This window comes from Plectropomus leopardus, chromosome 9, assembly GCF_008729295.1.
Source record: "Plectropomus leopardus isolate mb chromosome 9, YSFRI_Pleo_2.0, whole genome shotgun sequence".
Classification (NCBI taxonomy): domain Eukaryota; kingdom Metazoa; phylum Chordata; class Actinopteri; order Perciformes; family Serranidae; genus Plectropomus; species Plectropomus leopardus.
In genome coordinates, this window is record NC_056471.1 from 15,188,815 (window position 1) to 15,211,126 (window position 22,312).

Consider the following 22,312-nt stretch of genomic DNA (forward strand, 5'->3'; position numbering starts at 1 on the left):
CCAATGATAATTTATGTTTTTACAGTTACTGGCTATGATAAATGATGTGATTTTGGCGATTTCTTCTAAAGAAGACAGGCGTCCAAAACATATCTTTACACAGCGGTAAGACAAATACAGTCATTCAAAGTTGCATGCTCCTCCCCTAATTAAAAATAAAAAACAAAAGACCCTCTTAAGTGCTTAAAAAATACTTGACATACCTCTCCCTTTTTGTACCACCTCCTCCCCTCTCACAAGTAACAAAAAATCCCTAAAAAACACAGCCATGTGTCAATATCTTGGTGTTAGAACAGTAAGACTGGACTGTAACCTAAAGAAACATCAGTATTATTACTGAAATCAGCCACTTGGTGTCACAATAATGCTCAAATCTACTGGCCCCTGATGAGCTCTTTCATTTGACTGCAAGCATTACAGATTACTTTTGAATGGAAGACAAGACACCTTTTGGGAAAAAAATATCATTCTCTATTAAATTTTATTTGTACATAAATTGTGCAACAGGAATATTTCCATCTGAAAACACATGAAAAATCGTTTCTGAAAGGCCACCAAATCATCTGCATCACTACCGCCTTTGTCACATACACTCAGAACTGGCTCGACATGTGTACTCACTCTAACCACTGTACAGTACATTACATTGTGCCCTATGGAGTCCAGCTGCAGCATTGATTCAGCTATTCAATTGACTATTATAGTGCATGTGCCACCTGTTCAAAAGTATCTGAATCAGCGCAAATGGAGTTCGCAAAAGATATCTGGCTGTGAAAAGAAGCCCAGAGCACCAAGAACTCTGTATTTTAAGCTTAAGGCATGGTCAAGTTACAGTATCATCAGTATTATTATTGACCAGGTCTGTCTATGTTCAAGCAATAGAGAAAATCTATAAAAGAACAAGCAAAAGGGGAGCTGTCCTTTTTGCTATGACAGGAAAATTTTCCCTTCGATGATGTAGTCACTCCAAAAAGGACGAGCAAAACACACGACAGAACAGCAGTAAAAGTAGATGTGCCCTTAGGGTCTGTGAGGGGTTTAAGGAATCTTGGAATGTATCCTGTTCATTATACAGGAGAGCATTTATATATGAGTGAATAATCTGTTGTAGTTTGACCTCTGTGCACCTTTAACAGCTCACATACAGTCATGTCCAAATCCAGGGAGTCAAATACAAAAGTAGATTACACCAGTATCTGACGGGGCAGTGAGAAATGCCCACCTCAGTTCTATTATTCTACTGGCTTTTAATGTGTATTCAAATCACTTATGAGGGAATATTAAGCACATTCTGCCTACTTCAGTATACAGCGTTCTTTGATGGTGATATGTAAGGATATCAAGATGCATACCGATGGTTAACACAAATTAAGACTTGTACCAATATGAAATATTATCAAAAATTCTATGTGCATGGAAACTAGCATATTTGCTCATGCACATTTCCCTATGGAGTGTTGAATAGGCAGGCACTGAGACAAGTTTGTGAAATGTTGAATAGTGAACTAGCTCGAGTGTTACAATCATAACACTGTAATTTACTTCTAATTGCTTGGTTCTTGATTATGAATTCTGGACATATGCCTTAGGAGGGCAGCAGGTTCCCAAGGACTCTGCCAGACGAGCGTACAAAGCCTACAGGTGTGCTTAACATAGTTATGAATGCAGTAATCACACTCAAGAGCTTTAAGGAGTGCTCAGTTCTCTTCTATAAGGGTCAAGTCCAGTTCTGTGCAGTCTCTTTCAAAAACAATCTTTTGCCCTCCATCCATTGCAGTCCTATTTCTTTTATTGTCTTCCTCCTCTTCTTCTTCCTCTTCACTTTCACTTAGAGGCCCGATGCTGGCTCGTCCCAGGAACTCGGCAGGGGAGAAGGCTGAGCGCTGCTCTGAATGGGAAGACGCTGCAACAATGCAGCCACCTGTAGCACACACTAGGCTCTCGTGATTACCAATCTAGGACAAAGAAGTGTCATGATTAAGATGTTTTGTCCCAAGTCTTGCATTAAGCATGTGGCAAAAATACTTCACTAACATTGAGCCCTGTCCATTTCTCAATGCTGAATTATCAACTTCATACACTTCCAGGATCTCCACCCAAAGGTAGTAAAAACATTGGTGCAGTGATGACATCACTGGCAATGACAGAAAGTCTGCATAGATGGCAGTGCCTGTTCCTTTGGTTAAGCATAGACTAAATGATAGCAAAGTTTATGGGCTTGGCTGTCATGTGTGACCTGAGCGATACAAGCAGAGTAACAACCTAAACAGCATCAACTCTGGAAACAACACACTCCCACATAATGTAATTTGCATAAATGGTATTTAATTCCATAAAACTGTAAGCCAACACACTGTAACTGTCTAGCGAACTAACTTTAAAGGGGAAGTATGCTCATTTTCAGAATTCTTCACAAGTTGTGAGTATATTGGTACATGTTCTATTACTGAAGTGAGAACACTACAACAGAATAAAGATCAACACGGTGTAAAAAAGAAAACAGTCTGTGGGTCCACAAAATCAGGCTCCTATTCATTGTCTATGGAGCAGCTCCAGACTTTGTACTTGATGATATCACAAATTTGAGACATACTCTGGTTTCTGGCTTTAGAAAATAGTCTGCATTTAAGGATATCGTTTCTGTGAACTTATATTAGGCAAAGCAGTAAGTTAGTTTTGCTTCATTATTAGGCAGTTCCAACCAGGGAAACTTGTGGCAGGGGTCTGATCACGAATGGGTAAAACTTTGGTTGGAGCTGTGATTTATACCAAATTGGAAACAGGAAAATTGCAGCTTGAGACAGTGTTGTTGCAAAATGGGTAATATTGCCTGCACCAAAACCAAGCTCAGAACCCATTCTGACTGTACTGATGTGACTGAGACAGGTTTATGGCAACCGATCTGGAGACGCCCTTTTTTTTTTTTTTTTTTTATACAGACGACACAAACATAAACGCCAGTGTGAAATTAAGAAAGGCAATGACATGGGAGACAAGCTTAGCTGTGCCAAGTTGTGCCAGAGGCCTATTGCCCTCCAAGATCCAGAGAGAAGAAAATAGGCCTGATGATATTTTAGTGATACCATTAAATATGTGTATCTCAATACATGCACCAATATAAAGGAGAACAAGAGAAGCTACCAACTTTTACAGCCCACTGGACTTTGTTACTCACCTGTGTCATCTTGCTGAAGTCAAGGCCTGGCCTGGGGCAGGGCAGAACATCTGGGTCATGGCGCCTCTTCAAGCGAGGTTTGCGCATGTCACAGGGCTGTGAATGGCATCTCGGCAGCGCTGGGTGCAGGTCGCGCCTAGAGGAAGATGGTGTGCTGCAGGCTGAAGTGGGAGATGGTGACAGGGCTGGGTGCTCCATGCCAGAACAGCCATATGTCAGAGCAGAAGCAGGGGAGGGCTGGGGGGGAAGGAGCACCACGGAGGCATCCTGAATGTGCACAGGGGAGAGGGAGAAGCGGCGCTGCAGCACTGAGTGAGAAACCAGGGGGGCTGGTGAGGAGGAGCAGGAGGAAGGAGTAGCAAAGGAGGCTGAACAGGCTCCTTTTAGTTTGTCACAGGGGTCCCATGAGAAGTTCCATGGTAGCGGGGAGTCAGAGGACAGCGCTAAGCTAAAGAAGGTAGGGCTAGAAGATGAGTGAAGGGAGGAAGAGGTGAAGGAGGAACTGGGACCACAAAGTGGCAAAGAGCTGGCACCAGAACTGGAACTAGATGCTCCTCCACTTTGGCAGCCACGTTTGACTGGGGTCCAAACCTTGGATGCGCTAGGATGCCAGGTGGAACGGCACCGAGACAGGTCCTCTGGAACAGAGAGGGACCGGCAGTGGCGTTTTGGAGGTGGTGGTGGAGGTGAGCTTTGGAAAGCCTTGCTTGTAAAAGAAACCTCTGGTCTCTGGAGATGTTCTCCAGAGTGGGAGGGAGGCCACAGGGAGTCTAATCCACAGGAATCATCCAGAGGGTTGGTTTTTGATGATGGGTGTGTGGCTGAGTTGGTCTCTGAAAATGTCAAAGGATAGACATGAGACAGATTTCCCAACTAAAGAGGTTGCAAATACTGTGCTTAATTCAATCAGGGTTCCCGTTCATCTTTACCCAATACATTTTAAAAAATTTCACATAACTTTTTTACATAAGATTTAACCCCATCTCAATGATTTTATTCAAGTTGTTTAAAATGTTTAGGCCTATAATCAAGCACTTGCCAGGCATATGCAGATAAGCACACTGCTAGTGCTTGAAAGTTGAAAATTATACTACCCCCGCTACCCCCAATACAAAAACAAACAAACAAACAAACAAACAACCTTTTCCAAAACATTCTAGTAATTCCAAACCATTTCCAGGGCTGTAACACAGTTTTTCTAATTTCATCAACCCTTTTTCAATGAACTTGCCTTGTGTTGATCTACAAGCACTCCATGAAACAGTGGGGCTAGAGCCCACTGCAGGTAAAGACTGAAACAGAAATATAATAATTTGAATTCAGAACTCATAAAACAAATTGCATCTTAAAAAGGACAAGGTTTACTTTTGCATCCAACTCACCACATTCACATTAAATGAGAAAGCCTTGTAGTAAGGCTCTTCCAAACTCTGCTTTCGGAGCTGCTCTGTGATAAGCGTCACCATATTTGTAGCTACAATCCAGGGATAGACATGGAGCTGATGAGGAGATTTACTGAGGGCAGTGGAAATTGTATTAGTCAGAATCCTGGCGTGGTTTGTGGTGTCCCCTCCACACCTCAACCAGCCAGACTGACCAGCTTTCTCACTATGCCACCGTCATTTTTATGCCACCTAGAGGGACAGATGAGAAGGGATCCTTATGAAACAACATCAATGATTAACTGAAAATGGTCACACAGATTTCAAAGAAACCACTTCATTTAACAGTAGTTTATTAATTGCTTGTCAGATCTATCAAGCCTTTGTTTGTAAAATCAAGTAATGGGATTTTTCTTCACCATGCTACAACTGTTGTACCACGAAAAAGGCCACAGGAATATATATATATATAAACAGAATATATATGTATTTTAAAGTATTCTAACTACTGACCACATATTACCATTCAAGACCCAGGCTGGGATCTACATCCTGCCTCATTCACACATGAAATGCAGAAGTTCATGTTCACAAAGGCAGAGAAAGCACACATGGATGTGAGGAGACCCAGAACAAAGAAACACTTCACATTCCATCATGCACAGTGAACATGGCCATCTCTTATTGGCACTACAAATGTGGTCTAGTGAGATTTCAAAGAAAAAACGCAGAGTATGTCCACAGCAACCTTTGGGGAAACAACATGGCAATCAAAGTCAGTTGGGTCCAATAAACACAAATGACAGGAGCTGTGAGTTGTGAAGTGAATGGAGGGGGGAGGGAGAGACGAAGGGGGAAAGGATGGGGGAAGTGTGTGAAAAATGAATGGGGATAGGGGTTGGGAGCATGCCATAGTATCTTTGCAAGGGGGACAAAAGAACAGTGACCAGGTCTCAAGGGCTTATATTTCCAAGCCAAAGCCAAAATGGAGTGATGTACCCACATAGCAAAGGGCCACAAGACATTCTGCATGCCTATTTCATAAACTCATACTCATCTGACATTTCATTTGCATGCAAATAGTACAGTTAGCTATTAAGATCTAGTGGTTACTCTTAAACATCTATGAAGATTAACTCGCTCTGGCCAATCCCAGTAAACCTTTGTACTGCACAAAATGTATAATCTCAAACTGAAAATAAAATAAAGTGAATATGTAAAATATAGCCACTGTATTAAAATGTAACATAGCCATTTTTGCACAGCTCTTTAAAAGTGCAGTTCACCCAAAATCCATAATGCATTTAATGCAAAAAAAAAAAATCTATACTAAACATGAAAACACAATACATCAAACAATATTTAACTGTATAAACTTCAAATTATGCGCCTTAAGCTAAATTAAAATACTTAAGGATTTGTAGGGTCCCACTTATTGAAGAGACTTGTATCAACACTTGATTTTGGCAGTCAGATGTGGCCTCCAGGGCCTTCCTCCTTGTGGCAAACATGGTGCTACATTGCTAGCCTAGATCCACATGCCAGAAGACATGCTACTTCGCCAGCACAGGGGCACAGACTGATCCTTATTCTGTAGCAGCAGCCACAGTCAAAAGCTCTGCACCCCACAGACTCCATTTGCTCAGAAACAGCCAAGAGCAGTGCTGTCAGCCACCAGCTGATTTAAAATGTTACAATCACTTTACAATCTTGGCTATAAACTTTAATGTTAACGTCACTGCAAATGGGTGATATGGTGTTTTCTAAACGACTAGCATGACAACGCCAACCTCAAAACACTATCAATTACGCGTATTAGTTGGGTTAATAAGTAGGAACTGGCCTATGGACTCTATCAGTCTTTCCTAATGTGCAAATAAGCAAATAAGTTTTAGGTAGTGTTGCGCAGCTTGCCCTTATCTGCAAAACACAACGTTTGTGTTGGCCAATTAAAAGCCTATAACGTTATCTCCAACATTAGCTGCAGGACAGCTGTCTGTCATTGACAATGTATAACACTCGGATACATTTACTGGCTAAATCGGATTCCCACTTTTGCTGATGAGTAGTAAGCTAGCTCAGTAGCACGATGCATCCCGTGGTACAAGTTATTACCCGGTGCTATTAGCTAACGTTAGCTGATAACAAGCGTCCAGACCAGAAATACTAGCATAGTTTGCTTTCATTCGGTTTGTGAGCTACGGGTTAATGGCTTGTCATTGTACCCGATTGTGGGCATGACTCGTGAAACTAGAATATGAAAAAAGGGAGTTCATAAATTGAACGACTGGGCCGATAATGTATGACTAAATTGGTTGTAGCGTTAGCTTGGTTACGCAGTCTGTTTGAAAGCTAGCATGCTACAGCTGTACTGATGTATTACCTGCGTTCGGTGGTTCCTTAGCAACCGAAGCTGCACACAGTGCACCGGATAGGGAGCAGTTTAGTGGAGTACTTATAGCCTTTGGATCGTACCAATACAGAGGTATTCCGAAAACGCTGCCTCAAACACATCAATTTGAGGAAACACTGCTATACTTATGCTGCTCATGCTTTCCCAATAAAACCCGATTTACGTGTTTTTTAACTGTGAGTAAACTTTTAAAATATATGTTACACTTGCTTTGGAGGTCTATGTGCGGTTAACAGCCCCACACTTGGACCCTTCTAAATAAAGGGACAGCGTGAGCTCAAACTGACCAAACAATGTTTCAGCGTCAAATAAACATAGTTTTTCTGATGTATGTAAAATAATTACATGCCTATTTAACATAGATGGGCTATCTATATTTGCAATAGGAATAAAATCTATTGTAGCATGCTTATTAAACAATGTGAATTCAAATTTACAACACGCGCATGCGTGCTTGATGTGAAGATCAAAGACACAACAGTAGAGACTCAGCGCAACAATTTCATACTCCATAAAGTAATCTTCATTACTGCCATTGCGTCGCCTTTTGTTCACATATATAGTCAAAGGGAGTATCCAAAGAGAACATGGCACTTGAACAATTCAAGAAAGAAGAAACCCTCGCAATGAGGAAGAGATTAATCGGGTATGTACGAGTGAATCTTCTATTGTGTTTTTTTTAAATAGTTGGTAGACACGATGTGCAGGTATGAAGTATGTGCACAGTTACTGACACGTATTAACTCGTTACAGGGAGTCAATTAGACTCTTTTACTCAGACAACCCTGTGAAAATAGTGAGAGCAAGGGGCCAATATCTATACGATGAAAATGGACAGCGTTATCTGGACTGCATCAGCAACGTTCATCATGGTAAAAACATTTATCATTCTGTGCAAAGTCTCCATTTATTGCCTTTATAAAACTCAGTTTATTACACTCCTGCCTTCTAGTGGCAGAAAGTGTATGTGTCGATGACATACAGTATGAATTTCTTTGTAGTGGGTCACTGTCATCCAAGCATTACAAAGGCTGCAGCAGCACAAATGGACCTCCTGAACACTAATACAAGATTCCTGCATGACAACATAGTCACGTATGCAGATCGTCTGGCTGCCACCCTGCCCGAGAAACTGTGTGTCTTCTATTTCGTCAACTCTGGGTAAGTAAAACCCCAGAAATGGTATTGCTGAAGTACCATTCCAGTGATTTTAGGGACTGTACTCTACTAATCAGAGTAAAGGGGTGGCCTGGAGAAAATGCCTGGCCCTTCCTTCACTATAAATAACCATATTTCGCAGTTTCTGGCTATGATTAATGGAATGATTTTAAGAGAACATGCCTTTTCAAAGCCACCTGTGGGTTCAAGGATGCTAAGATTTCCTGCCCTAAGAAAAAAAAACTCCCCCCTGAATGCTTTAAAAGTTTATTGAAGTGCCACCCCTGTATTTTTTTCACCACCCCCTCACATTTCAAAAATAACACACAGTCCTCTACATCTCTTCCTCTCACAGTTCAGAGGCCAATGATCTTGCCCTGCGCTTGGCACAGCATTACACCCAACATCAGGACGTCATAGTGATTGACCAGTAAGTATTCAGCTCTAATGCAACCCATTCACCCACCGACATTACACCTGCTTACCAATTACCATGAGCTCTCCTTTTACACCAGTGCATACCATGGGCATCTAATGTCCCTCATCGACATTAGTCCTTACAAGTTCCGGAAACTGGCAGGACAGAAAGAATGGGTTCATGTGGTTTGTAAATCCATACGACCATTATTACACAAAGCGTTGACGAACAGTGGACTCCTGCCTGTCTGAGAAAATATGTTTCATCCTCCTAGGCACCCTTACCAGACACCTACAGAGGCATGTACAGGGAGGACCACCCTAACCCCGGCCAAGCTTACGCTGATACAGTAAAAGACCTGATAGAGGAGGTGCACAAGAAAGGTCGTAAGGTATACAGTTTTACACAACCTGAATAAAATTAGTAAGGCTAGAATGTATAATGCTGTAATAAACATGACCAATACATACCATTTATAATACCGTTTCCCCAAAGATCTCTGCCTTCTTTGCTGAATCCCTGCCAAGTGTTGGAGGACAAATCATTATGCCCCAAGGATACTCGGCTAAAGTTGCAGAGTGAGTGGTGACACATTATCAGCTTCTGTCTTTGCTCAGCCACAGGTGCAATATTAGAGACATGGTGCATCTCCTTCATACTCTCCACAGGTACGTGCGCTCAGCTGGCGGGGTGTTTGTGGCAGACGAGGTGCAGACAGGCTTTGGACGTGTGGGAAGTCACTTCTGGGCTTTCCAGCTGCAGGGGGAGGGTTTCTGTCCCGACATTGTGACCATGGGTAAACCAATGGGTAACGGACATCCCATGGCATGTGTGGCCACCACTGTTGAGATAGCTAGAGCTTTCACAGCCAACGGAGTGGAGTATTTCAATACGGTGACTATTCAGTAGACTCGATACAATGTGAATGAATGATTCTTCAAGATGGTATCTGTAGCATTTCAGAGCTGTGAATACAGCCAGGCTGCAATTAGTAATAATTCATAATGACAATCACTTTAACCTTTATTTTACCAACATATTTAACATACAAGGATTACCAACTGGGGTCCCCAGGAATAAACTACTTTAAAATACAAACATCAGAGCAAATTGTTAACTTATTCTTCTGAAAATGTTAATTGCTACGTAATAAATCTACAAAAACATGCTTTAATTTTGGTATTTAGTTTTCAGCAAAATTAGATGAAACATTATTTGGCTTATTTTTTTTAAACAAGACCAACCAAAATGAAAAAAAAAAAAATGGCTGTTAGAACAACCCACAGTTGTTCACATATATAAGTACATAAGTAGATAGACCATGATTTCAGTGTGAGGGGTTATCACAATAAGGGTTGAATGGATATAATTCAGCTGACTGTGTATGTAGAACTATGAACACACATTACAGGCAGTTAAAGCACAGTTTGACTTATGCTGTGCAGAGGGCATACTGTCATGTGACAGGCGGAGCAAACATTTACTACCTTCCTGTCTGAGTTATAAAGAAAAGGAAACACCTATTTTGGGTAGATTTTCCAGCTCAGCGCATGATATCCACAGCGGTAAGAGGAATATTCTTTAATTGATCAAATGAATTTCCATAGTCAGAAAAAATGTATTATGCTACGTTGACTGACTTTGATCATCGTCTTACCTTAGGCAGGGCAGTATTTATGGCCCTTAACTACCTCTCGGCCCTCCTAATCCTCCAATAGTGTGTGATTCTTAAAATTAGGACCCCTGGCAAACATGAACTCAATAAATAGTTCCATCTATTATAACTGTATAGGTGGAATTGGGTGCTTTTCACTGGGGTCCCCCAGGACACATATACATTGGTATTTTTAGAAGACACTAATTAAAACAGAAAAACTATGATACTAAGTCATTAGGAACAAATTGATTGACAAAGTCATGAAACACTGGAATGATGAGGCTCATGTGAGGTATGGCAAAAATAGCTTCGGGGTCTGTGGATGCCCCAGTTTGGCAAGATGAGGGATAATCATAGTAAGACCTATTATCATTATCAAACTGATGTCAGTTACATGAACACAGTGTCTTGAAGGGGAAAAAGACACTGTGTTCATGTAACTGACATGAACACAGTGTCTTGAAGGGGAAAAAGTAAAATCATGTTTTAACAAGTGGAATTTATTCTTCTGTGGCTGTTATGTTGATCACTACGGTTTTGCAGCTGTTGTTCACAAATCTTCATTTAACACTACACTGTAGCATAAAACATATTTTATTTAAAATTTGTAAAGTCAGTTGCTGACAAATTTTTGCTTTTGAGCACAAAATATAATACAATAAATCTGGAAATCTGTTTAAATGACCTCTCATAAAGCATGCACGTATCTGAATGATAAGATTTGTTTTGTCTCTAACTTTGTGCAGTTTGGAGGGAACCCAGTGTCCTGTGCAATTGGCCTGGCAGTCCTTGATGTGATCGAAAAAGAGGACCTAAGAGGAAATGCCACAAGGGTGGGAGCACATCTAACAGATTTGCTCACAAAGCTGCAAACACGACATCAAATAATTGGCGACGTCAGGTGAGGATGCACATAACATAGAACACATAAAGGCCAATGCTTTGCTACACTCATGGAATTAAATCACATTGAATTGATGAGGACACACTTTAACTTTGGAAACTTAGAAGCTACTTATAAAAGACAAGTGTGCCAGCCTCTCATGTAAATGCAATGTAAGATTTTAGTCAGAGACTGACATCTTGCAGAGACTGGGGATGTTGCAGGGTGACTATTTTAAAGAGTTGACCAAGTTTCCTTTTGAGTTTGTCCTGCTCTCGGTGGAAATAAACTCTCTTACAATATGACAAACTAACAATGTTTTACATGTCCGAAAAAATGCCTAACTGTAGAAACACAAGATAAAAGGCGGCACATGTTAACAGGATTTCTGTTAATCTATAAAATCCACAAACTAAATTTGTGAATAAAACTCAACATTGTGAATTTTGTCCCCTCAGCTCTTTACCAGCATCAGTTGGTTAGCTTTGATTTTTCAGTTGAAGGGGACCATGAGAATGAGAGGCAAACCATTAAAAAAATTAAGATTTATAAGTAACACAGCCCTTGTTCACTGCACAACTCAAGAAACAGACCTGTTCAGGTTTTTCCTCCTTCCTGGAATCCCCTACATGATCACCGTCCACCCAGTTTTCTGCTTCCAACAATGAACTTTAGTATTTGGATGAGCCAATACAAAAAACTTGTATTAAGCAAGTTTTGTCAAAATGTAATTAAGCTTTATGACCACTTCACAATGAACAATCGAGATCACAGAGTTGATTTCAAGTTTTATGACTGTAACAATGCATTTTATAATAGCGCCAATACAGTGCATGAAACTGATTTGCTGCCATGAGCTTCCAGCTACTGCTTTTAATTCTTGTCCCATGTTAGGCTAAGAAAAATAATTGAGTTCACAAGATTTTTAGAATGTGTAAAAATGTAAATTATTTTAAAGCTTTCAAAATGTTCTAAATTATATAAATACCATATCCCTTAGAACACAAAAATCCATGTATTTTTGTTTTAATTAAACAAATACATGTAAGTGTTTATCAAGCCTTCTTTTCACTGCAAGCAATTTGACTTGTCAAAGTTTGAAACGCATAGGTGATATGAATGATGGCTTTGTGCTATTCTTCTGTTCTGTAAATCAAATGCTATTTAATGTTGGAGTGACTCACAAAGAACTTATATTATGGGTTGAAAAGTGACACCCGCCTATTATTAAGATTTTTTCCCCCTTCAGAGGTGCAGGACTGTTTGTGGGTCTCGAGCTGGTTGCAGACAGAGAACAGAGGACGCCTGCCACAGAAACAGCAGCAAGGGTGGTGAAGAGGTATCAAAATACAGTGCAGCACTGTTGCTGATGGTTTTAGTTTAGCAGTTAAGCAGCAGAATACCTTCTACGTGATTTTCTTGTATACACCGTTTCTGTGATTTAACTTCATGTTACTCTTACATTAGGCTGAAAGAGGAGGACAGAATCTGTGTCAGCACCGATGGCCCTTGGGACAACGTTGTGAAGTTTAAACCTCCCATGTGCTTCAGCGTGGAGGACGCAGAACTGGTGGTACAATGTATTGACCGCATCCTCACGGGTTAGTCAACCAAAAACCACTTTTGGTCTACAGCTGTCACGACAATAAAGTGTTTCTACTTGACACAAAACACATAAAACAGAGAGACGCCTATGAAGTGTTAATGCAACGTATTCATAATTTAAGTACAACGTACTAATATTTTTTTGTTTTCACAGACATTGGAGCCAGTGAAAAGGAAGACATCTAAGGTTTGTTAAACCTGTAGAAAAGCTTTTAATTGCATCATAGTCAGACGGTCACATTCATTACGTTCAGAGGTAGAGATATGAATGTCTGTAACTTGAGTCGATCAAACAGGTTCAGGCATTTCACTATCAGAACATGTTGCTGTCTTCACTCATCACTGACCACTGTGGGGACTAAAATGAATCCATCATAGTCTGACTCATAATTGTCTATTAGTACATGTTAATACCAAAGCTTAAATGTAGGAAATAAAGCAGTGGTAGTAGATTTTTTTTTAATCTTATAGAGCCATGCAACCATAAAGTTTATCACTGTTTTTGTTCTTTCCCCAGGTGTTCAGTGCCATTTTTAAGTCAGCTCTTTAAGAGAAGTCATCTCACTGATGAAACCCAGCCAATTGGAGGTTAGCACTTTAAAGTGATGCTGCTGCATCATTACCACCTGCAAGACAACCCAATATACAAGAAGCTAATGTGACAATATTGAACTCCCACAGACATTTTGTTCATCAAGAAACTAATAAACACTAAGCATTTTTAAAACCCCTGCCTCTGTGTTTTACCCAAACTAACAATATTTTAAAATATCTATCCCAACACACAACACTGATCAGCAACATGTTCCTAATACACAGTTTGGTTGAGATAAGCACTTACCAGACCACTAGCTTTAAAATCCTGGTCACATTCATTAAAAATACTCAAGTATCGCAGTTTCACATCTAGTGGGGAGGGAATTAAAACTCAGCCAGTTATCCTGCCGGTAGCGAAGCCCTCTCCCACACCTTCCCAAAGAGGCAGCCGTAGAGGTGTTAACATTACTCAAGACAAAACAAGCAAGCCATTTAACAGTACAAAACATTTAACATTAACTTTACAAATAATAACAAAACGATCCGTGTGTAATATAAACCAAAAGTTTATTTCTACCAATTTGCCCAAGACACTAGAGGAATGAGTTTCCAGTGAGAGAGGGAGTACCCTCTTACATTAACAGGCTTGCGTTCAGTTGAATAACACTAGTAGAGCCACTTAAAATTGCAGACATGATGGGGGAAGAATCTCCTTAAAAGCCAAAAGAAAGAAAAAAGATAAAAAATAAAGATGCTGGTTGTCTTCGTCTACTAGGCCATCTGCAAACATTAACTTTACACGCTTACAATGAACCCTTTGATTAGTTTAAATCCCTTATTTTTTTTTGCCTCACCCCACATCTGAAGCCATGCAACTCGCATCCAACATTCAGCACGGGATAAAGTAACTAAAAAATCTAGAAACACCAAAAGGAAAAAAAAAGCGAAATTGTTTTATTTGTGAGCTTTAAAAGCTCTTGCTCCTGCTCATCTGTAAATCCAGTAGACATGTAAAAATACAACCATACAATACATTAGATTCAAAAAGGTACCAAAAAGTACAGTAAAAATAACACTTCCATCACTGGAAATGTAAATGGACACAAAACAATATAAAATAAAAAGTGGAAAAGTGACATTTGCTTCCCCAGTTCCTCACTTGATCTGTACAAATGGAGCATGAGTCCAAATTTCTGCCAACTCCAAAGGAAAAGCCAGAGCCCATGTTCGTTGTGGTCAGACCATGGATCTCTTTTTCTTATTTACTTTAGACCTTAAGAGAAAAACACGGTGCTTAACGTTACTGAGAATAAACCAAATATGGCATGCAGTTACACAAAGACAGACAGGTGCATGAATGAGTTTGACAGGTCAGTGAATGGACAGACACACTTTGGGAGGGGGGCACGACCGCTAACTATTACACCTAGCACCCTGGTGAAAGGTGATACGGCCCTTATTCCTGTTCTCAACCACCACCAACTCAACCCTTATTGATCAAGTAGTAGAGATGCATCTTAAGATGGCTGACAGGTGGAATGAATCCATCTTTAATGATCACAGACCCCACACCACAGCCTACCCTAACCCCACCACAATGCTTGAATGGATTTAGAGTAGATGGAGATCTTTGGGGTCAAAAAAGGCACCAATGGTTACAGCTATGTTCTCATACTACCACGGATGATGCAAAAATGCATACCTGCACTACGTGTGATCAGTATGGCTTGTAGCTATTCTGGTGGCCACGTCTTGGAGTTTTCCCATAGCTTGTATTGCCCTGGTCTGGAGGACAAGAGAAAAAGGGACTGAGTTCTTCTGTACAACAAGGAGGACCAAGAAAATAAAGTTTCTCTCATTCTTTTTCTTTCCGTGGGGGCACTTATCGCTTACTGTAATCGTAGCCACCCCCATAGCCGTAATAACCAGCAGAGTAGTCATAGTTGCCGTAGTTGCCGTATCCGTAGCCTTGCTGTCCGTAACCATAGTTTTGGTTGTATCCCTGGTTCCAGTAGTTGTTGTAACCTTGATTCCAGTTCTGGCCCTGGCCTAGAATGAACAGGTGAGGCCTTTGTCACAACTCTCAAGCATACAGGACCCAGACAGGTGCGCATTTTAAGTCTACCACTCATTATTTTGTTTTTAATAAACATTTTGTTGGTATACATGCAAAAAGGTGCTCACCTCCACGGCCCCTGCCGCGTCCTCCATATCCACGGGCACCATACTGCTGCTGCTGGTAGACCTCTTTGGGCTGGGCTATTTTAATTTCGCACTGGAACACCACACAAGAGCACATTACATTGCAGTGCGTCACGCCTATTGTTAAACTTATGAAACTCAGAACACCTTACCCAATTTCACCTGTGTGCAAAACGGTGTGTGTGGTGTGCCGTTACCTTGCTTCCACCGACGTTGTGGTACTTCTTCTCCATAATCTTCTTGACGGGAGCCTCTTCTTTGTATGTGATGAATACGAATCCCCTCCTCTTTTCCGTCTTTGGATCTTGAGGGAGTTCAATGGTCTCAACCTACGCGGAAGAAAAACAGACTTTGAAGCAACCATTAACTTTAACCTTTGCTTCCTTAATGATGTGACAAAAATGTGTTGAATACCATACCTCTCCAAAGGTGCCGAAGTACTCCTGAATGACTTCCTTTGAGGTGTCAGGGTTAAGGCCTCCCACAAAGATTTTCTTGACTGGATCCTTCTTCATGGCCATGGCCTTCTTGGGGTCGATAACTCGGCCATCTAGCCTGTGCTCCTTCTGTTCAAGAACCTAAAATCAAAACATACAAAAAATTTGATTGATGTAGTCTTTTCGTGAATTTAAAGGCTACATTCCAGTAAATTGATTTGATTTTCTATCACCAGACTGTTCTAGCAGTTTTTATTTTAACCCACATCATAATTATATCAACATCACTGATGATTATCAAAAATCGTATTTTATCACTGAGTATTTCGTCCAAAAAGAAATTTTTTGGTTTTCTCCATCCCTTATTTATGCACAGACACAATTGCCTCTGCACTCACCTTTTCTACACTGGCTGCGTCTTTAAAGAGAATGAAGCCGAAGCCTCTTGATCGGCCTGTCTGCTGGTCAATCTTGATGGTGCAGTCTGTCACCTCACCAAATTTAGTGAAGTAATCTTTAAGATCCTTCTTGCTCGTTTCCCAGCTGAGGCCACCAACAAACATTTTCCTGAGCACAGAGAGACGGAAAAAGACATGTTTAGAGTTACAGGCAGCACTGCTACTGGAACTTTATATATGGCTGTGGTGAAGGTGGGGGTGGGCAGGAGGGGGGTGTAAATGTACACACTGTTCCAGAACATCTGTTGACACCACGGCATTAGAGGGCAGGCTTCAGTAGCTCCAGTTTAAGTTTATTTTGATATAAAAGTGAACAAGTATATAGAAAATCGCTACGATATGACCAGATCGTCATCATATCAATAGTTCCGCGTGAGCCTATACACGTTAGGTTTTATCCGTGCTCACGCGCCCATCCCCCCTCCGCTCTGCATATGGCGCCAACAAAGGCCGGTTGAACAAAGAAACATGGAAAACCACGAGTGCTTATTATAAATGTCGGTTTCACAAAAGATTCACATTTTTCACTTACCCTGCATCCTCCTCGCCCTTGCTGGCGTCGATCTGGCCTCCCTCTGTGCCGCCGTTTTGCGAATTCCCGTCGGCGTCGGGCCCTGCGCCCTCTCCTTCCCCCTCTCCGCAGTCATTCACAGCGCTCTCGTCGTTCCCTTCTTCGGTGTGGTCGGCTCCGTTAAAATCATCGTCGACTTCGTGGCCGTTCTCTGATGTTTCCATATACTGCTGCTCTATCTCAGACATGTTTAACTATGTTACCTAAACCCAAAAGAAAAAAAAAAATGCATTTCACTAAATCGCGGTGGTTATATAATCCATCATGCCGTGCATGCTTCGCCATTGACATGGTGGCAATGCATGCATTTCCCACCATTTTGGCCGGCACGTTCGCGTTCCATACATTCATAGTATGACGTTTTTGTTGCAGAGCGACGGCAAAACGGGCAACACAGCAACATTTATTTACACAACACGGTGACCATGCATGAAAAGTACACTTCTGGCGGAGCAAAGATTAGAAACAGTCTAACCATCTGCATTACGCTGATAAACCGAGCCTGTACCGTAGCGTTACAACTCGCCGTTACGTAATATAAAGACTGTTGGCCGTACCGTGGGCCTACATTTTATAGTAAAAACCAACATTTCATTTACATCACCCTATAAACACAACTTACAGACTAGAACAATCGAAGTACTTACGTGACGATATAATGAAAAAGAAAACAAGGGTAAAGATGTAGGAAAACCTGCTTACTGGTCACACAACCGGAGAGCTCTCTTCAAGATGGATTCTCCCACACGACGACAACTCGTGGTTGGTTTTCTAGAACCGGCAGAAAAAAACGCTAGTTCTGCAGAGAAGCCATCTGATTGGAGGATGTCTGCTGCCACTCACGATGCCGACCAACCACAAGCACGCCTCTTTCTTTTCACAGAAAATGTTCACGCCCCTAACACACAGGAAGGAACTCGGAGTACCTTTTCTGCGTTTAGTGATAAAGAGTTGTCCACTGGCCGGCAATTATAAAATATGACGACTTGCTGCTGTTTGTGTTAGAATAGGACTGTCTGCACTGCTGTTCACTCTGAGTCCGACAAAGATGTAGTCAAATGCAACAATAGTCCAGTCCGAGGTGGTGAAAATGAGCGGACGGTATGTGAAAAACGTCTCATTTGTAGATGTTGGTATGAACATAATGATGGATAAACGCACAGAGAATTGCCATCAAGCTTTTTATATGTACACATGGTCACATGTAAAGGTGACTCTGTTTCAGAATATATGGCACAAGTTATTAAAAAATATGAGTTACACACAGAGGCCCCATAAAATAACAATCAAGCACAATATGTTCGAAATAAACTCTGTTTTGTCTTTAACCCTTTACACCCTGAGAATATTGGTTTAAAATATTTTTGAAAAACACGGGGAAAAGGCGATAAGCGACTTAATGAGCCCAAAATTTGCAAAATATTAATAAAAAAAAAAAACCAACAAGAAAATTACCTGACAATTTGTGGGAGAAAAGGAAAGTGAAATAAAAAGCAAAAAGAAACAAGGAAATAACCTCGAAAAAGAAGTGCTTTAAAAATAATAATAATTCTTTGAAATATTTGTAAATATACATTCATGGTACTACAAAAATAGTTCTCTGGTCATTTTTCCCTAACTTTTTAAAAATAATTTTCGAAATCCTCTATTTTCTTGCAATTTGCGGGACATTTCTCGGCAAGTTGTTCATTGCTGTTTTCCCACATTTTAAAAGACTTAAAACCAATATTCTCAGGGTTCAATGGTTTAAATACTTGTGAAGGGCATCTGAATTCAGTACAAGAAAAGTGATGTTAATCCATTTTTCAAGGGGTCAAATAAGTGTTGAATAAAGAACAAATGGTTAGTAAACAGGCCAACTTTAACAGAAAGCAAAAAGTGCTGAAAATGACATTTTATTTCATCATAGTTCTGAAAACAAACATCCAGTCATATATCTGTCCCTCTTTTTTTCCCTGTTATCATTCTGCATCTTCCACATCACATATTTGAGGTTTGTTTGGATCATTGTTGATCAGCCAGTCAGCCAGCCAAATCTATAAAGACAAATGTGCAAGATGAGGATGTTTCGTGGACCAAAGCTCAACAACAGCAAATAACATGGTGACAGCAAATACTGAGCATCCAGTACTTACACAGGGGTTGTGAGGCTTGTGCTTGCAGAGGTCAGAGAGTCCACGTAGCAGAGTTGGGTTTACATACCTGCTCAGGTATTCCTTTGTGGCTTCTCTCGAAGGAACAGGCTCAATTACAGCTGCAGAGAGAAATCATGTGGGGTGCACATAATTGTAAGTATTCAATGTTACATTTCTATTCAAAGAACAAAATGGTGTGGTTGTGTGTATTACTTACAGTTTGGGAACATGAATTTGATCTCCCTTTCAGCTGCATGAAATGACTCGCTGCCATGGAGTGCGTTTTTAAGGTCAGAAATGCCATATTTTGCTCTAAGGCTGGGGGAAAACACATCACATTCATATAAATATCTCAGCCAGGCCAAACCTTTACCTTTCCACATTAGGTAAAAACAATTAGGGATGCACAATACAGATTTTTTTTGGAAATATATATATATAATGATATTTGATATTAAAGTGAATATCTGCCGATACTGATATATATTATAGAGTGGTGAAGGGATGATGCAATTTTGTAGGCCAACCAGGAAGTTGGCATCACACTGGTTCCTTTGTCAAAAACCTTATGGTATTTTTGAATGGGATTTTTAAAGTTTATGAGATTTACACGTTTTGTTTAACACGATAATCTTCACAGATGAACACCACTTTTGTGTGTTTTCAAGCGTAAATTAACTCACCAGAAGTTGGATGACTTAAACGTCACAACTACAAACACTGTGAAAACATGTTAAAACACGATCGAAAAATATTATAAACAGATAAATCTACAAGTTCGAGTGTGACTCTGTAAAGCTGTAAAGGCGGACAAGTGGGTTTAATCAGTTTCTGTGTTTGGTGTGTGATGACGTCAAACATCCCCAACAAACACTGCAGTCCCATTTAGCCATTTGTTAGCAACTGCCCTTTTTAAGACCAGTAAAACCTTAAAAGTTAAAAAATCTGATTGAAGCGGACATATTTATTTTTGTAGAACAAAACATCTACATATCTTTAGCCTGTGTTACCCACAGACAATATTTAAGTCATTTTGCCAAAAACCCATTCAAAAAACCCAGAGACTTTGAGACGAGGTAACCGAAAATGCTAAAAGGCTAACAGACTTCCACATTTTAGGACTCATTACTTCACCACTCTATTGTGCATCACTAAAAACAATAAATCATGATACTAAGTCAAAGGATGACCCGTCCTCTCAAGGCACGGTGAATCTATAAACTGAATCTATCTGACCAAAGGACTGGCACCACGATATCACAGAATTATTTAATTATCGTAGCACACTAATAACACACACTAATGTGTGTATATATATGGAATAAATATAGAGCTTACATTGTGGTTGGGGAAATAATACTTAGAGTGTTTCTTAATGTACTGAGGGTCTGTTTTATTTGTACCAGCCTTTTTTTCTAAGCAAAAATTTGGAAAAGAAAAGACGACAAAACAAAACACTGAATCAAAAACTGCCAAAATTAAGAGACTGACCACCCTGGATGAGTTTCTCTGGCCTTGGCGCTGTTCACAGGCCCAATGATGGACTTCCAGTGGGCGATGGCGTTGTCCCGGGCCAGGGTCATGGCGATGATGGGGCCAGAGCTCATGAAGGCAGTCAAGCTCGGAAAGAAGAGCTTCCCATATTGGTCTGCGTAGAAGTCACTGCATTGTTCTGGACTTAGCTGCAGCTTCCGCCTCTAACACAGAAATAATAACGTATCAAACTAAAGTTATTGGATTTCAAAGGTCAATATTTATCAGAATACTTAGGGATTTGACAAAGTCTGACGATTCATTGTGCTTTATTCTGTTTTATCTAAATAACAAACGCTAAGACGCTGTTAGACATATTTGAACAAATTCTAACAAATCAGCCTTGTACCTTGCTGAAATGGACACTGTTAGCACTATCTGGTGGACAAACTACATAAGTATTTCTGTTTGTTGGTTGCCTCAAAAATATTTCTGTACTGGAATTTCTTATCACAAATCAACCAAAAGTGGTGGATGAGTATTTAGAATTTTTACCTAAGTGAAAATAGAAATACCTCAGTGCAGAAGTATTCTATTACAAGTAAAAGTCCTGCATTCAATTTTTTAATTTAGTAAAAGAACAAAGGTATAAGCATCAAAATAGCCTACTTGAAGTGCCTAAAGTAAAAGAAGCCTATTCATTTTGCAGAATTTGGCCCATTTCAAAAATAATATTTCAGAACTGTATTATAATTACTGATATAGCCTATCAATGTGTTCAAAGCTTTAATGTTACAGCTGGTAAAGCTTGAGCTAATTTTAATTTCTTTAAACAAATGGGATGCTTAGTCTATATTAATACACCATATATTAGTTGATTGTATTTTGTATTATTAATCACAATCTGTTAGTAACTAATAACTTAAGCTATCAAATAAACGTAGTGGAGTAATTAGTACAACAATGCCTCCAAGATATAATCCAGCAGAAATATAAAGTGACAGAAAATTAAAATACTCAAGTAAAGTACTAGTGCCTTTCAGTTGTAAAGTACTTGATCAAATGTACTTGGTTACATTCCACCACTGTCAGCCAGTATATGCACAAAAAAAAAAAAAAAAAAAATCAGCCCCACGTTAGGCTACTTGCTCATGTCTGGGCAGCTTAGAAAATTAATCAAACTACTTTCTCGGAAATTATCAGCTGGGGTTAAACCCTGCGCGACACGATAACGTTACAGCACACCCTGAAGTTAACACGTCCTACAGTTCACAGACGATCAGACGCGCAACCAACCTGCAGGATACTGAAGCCCGATTTCAGTATAATGTCCTCAATCTCCTCAGCTTTGTGTATGGCATCTGGCTTGATGAGGGCCAGAGTTGTTTCCACATAGATGCGAGGATATGAAGTTTGGTCCATCTTCTCAAGCGTCTGCCGCCTTAAACTGATAAAGTTACGATACTTTCTGTCAGTCCTGTCAACTAAATCCTTAATTTAGGCCGTAATAAGCTTTACAGCAGTAACAATGCGGTTACAATAAACACTGAATGTAGCATGTAAATGTAATAAGTAGCTTAAAATTGTCTTAAGACCACTTCGGTATTGATTTCTGTTTGAGTTGCTAGGATACCTTTACTAAATCTACGGCAAGACAGGCAGGTCAAGTCATACAATGTGCAAAACGCTTTTCACATTACATTCTGCAGACCCTCTCTAAACATGAATTGTTGAACCACGGTTAACTGAGGCCCAGGGCTATAAAAGTCACACTGCACCACCAGCCCCACTAATGCTAAACAGGCATT

General features: G+C 40.2%; 4 protein-coding genes across 6 annotated transcripts; 1 reads left to right on the forward strand and 3 right to left on the reverse strand.

Moving 5' to 3' along the window:
* Window positions 1–448: 448 nt before the first annotated feature.
* Window positions 449–6,970, reverse strand: LOC121947927 (protein FAM53C-like). The gene is made up of 5 exons (XM_042493123.1): window positions 6,941–6,970; window positions 4,558–4,809; window positions 4,407–4,467; window positions 3,176–4,008; window positions 449–1,955 (listed from the first exon to the last, which is right to left on the reverse strand). The coding sequence occupies exons 2-5, from the start codon at window positions 4,639–4,641 to the stop codon at window positions 1,698–1,700; spliced, it is 1,236 nt and encodes a 411-aa protein (XP_042349057.1). The 5' UTR covers window positions 4,642–4,809; window positions 6,941–6,970; the 3' UTR covers window positions 449–1,697.
* Window positions 6,971–7,453: 483 nt separating this feature from the next.
* phykpl (5-phosphohydroxy-L-lysine phospho-lyase) lies at window positions 7,454–14,071 on the forward strand. Its single transcript, XM_042492998.1, has 13 exons — window positions 7,454–7,616; window positions 7,724–7,842; window positions 7,972–8,131; window positions 8,484–8,558; window positions 8,644–8,731; window positions 8,821–8,937; window positions 9,042–9,124; window positions 9,215–9,440; window positions 10,950–11,104; window positions 12,336–12,425; window positions 12,554–12,687; window positions 12,846–12,878; window positions 13,209–14,071. Exons 1-12 carry the CDS (start codon window positions 7,558–7,560, stop codon window positions 12,875–12,877), a joined length of 1,338 nt encoding a protein of 445 aa, XP_042348932.1. The 5' UTR covers window positions 7,454–7,557; the 3' UTR covers window position 12,878; window positions 13,209–14,071.
* hnrnpaba (heterogeneous nuclear ribonucleoprotein A/Ba) lies at window positions 13,779–17,684 on the reverse strand. Of its 3 annotated transcripts, none has more exons than XM_042493000.1 (9): window positions 17,599–17,684; window positions 16,858–17,099; window positions 16,266–16,434; window positions 15,850–16,008; window positions 15,628–15,759; window positions 15,413–15,503; window positions 15,122–15,277; window positions 14,931–15,013; window positions 13,779–14,501 (listed from the first exon to the last, which is right to left on the reverse strand). In XM_042493000.1, exons 2-8 carry the CDS (start codon window positions 17,082–17,084, stop codon window positions 14,946–14,948), a joined length of 1,002 nt encoding a protein of 333 aa, XP_042348934.1. In that variant the 5' UTR covers window positions 17,085–17,099; window positions 17,599–17,684; the 3' UTR covers window positions 13,779–14,501; window positions 14,931–14,945. The 3 variants fall into 3 exon arrangements, with proteins under 3 accessions (XP_042348934.1, XP_042348933.1, XP_042348935.1); XM_042492999.1 differs by having other exon boundaries at window positions 17,544–17,647; XM_042493001.1 differs by lacking the exon at window positions 13,779–14,501 and having other exon boundaries at window positions 14,508–15,013; window positions 17,544–17,647.
* Window positions 17,685–18,794: 1,110 nt separating this feature from the next.
* nme5 (NME/NM23 family member 5) lies at window positions 18,795–22,114 on the reverse strand. The gene is made up of 5 exons (XM_042493839.1): window positions 21,801–22,114; window positions 20,523–20,728; window positions 19,249–19,349; window positions 19,032–19,150; window positions 18,795–18,932 (listed from the first exon to the last, which is right to left on the reverse strand). Exons 1-5 carry the CDS (start codon window positions 21,924–21,926, stop codon window positions 18,858–18,860), a joined length of 627 nt encoding a protein of 208 aa, XP_042349773.1. The 5' UTR covers window positions 21,927–22,114; the 3' UTR covers window positions 18,795–18,857.
* Between the last annotated feature and the right edge of the window lie 198 nt (window positions 22,115–22,312).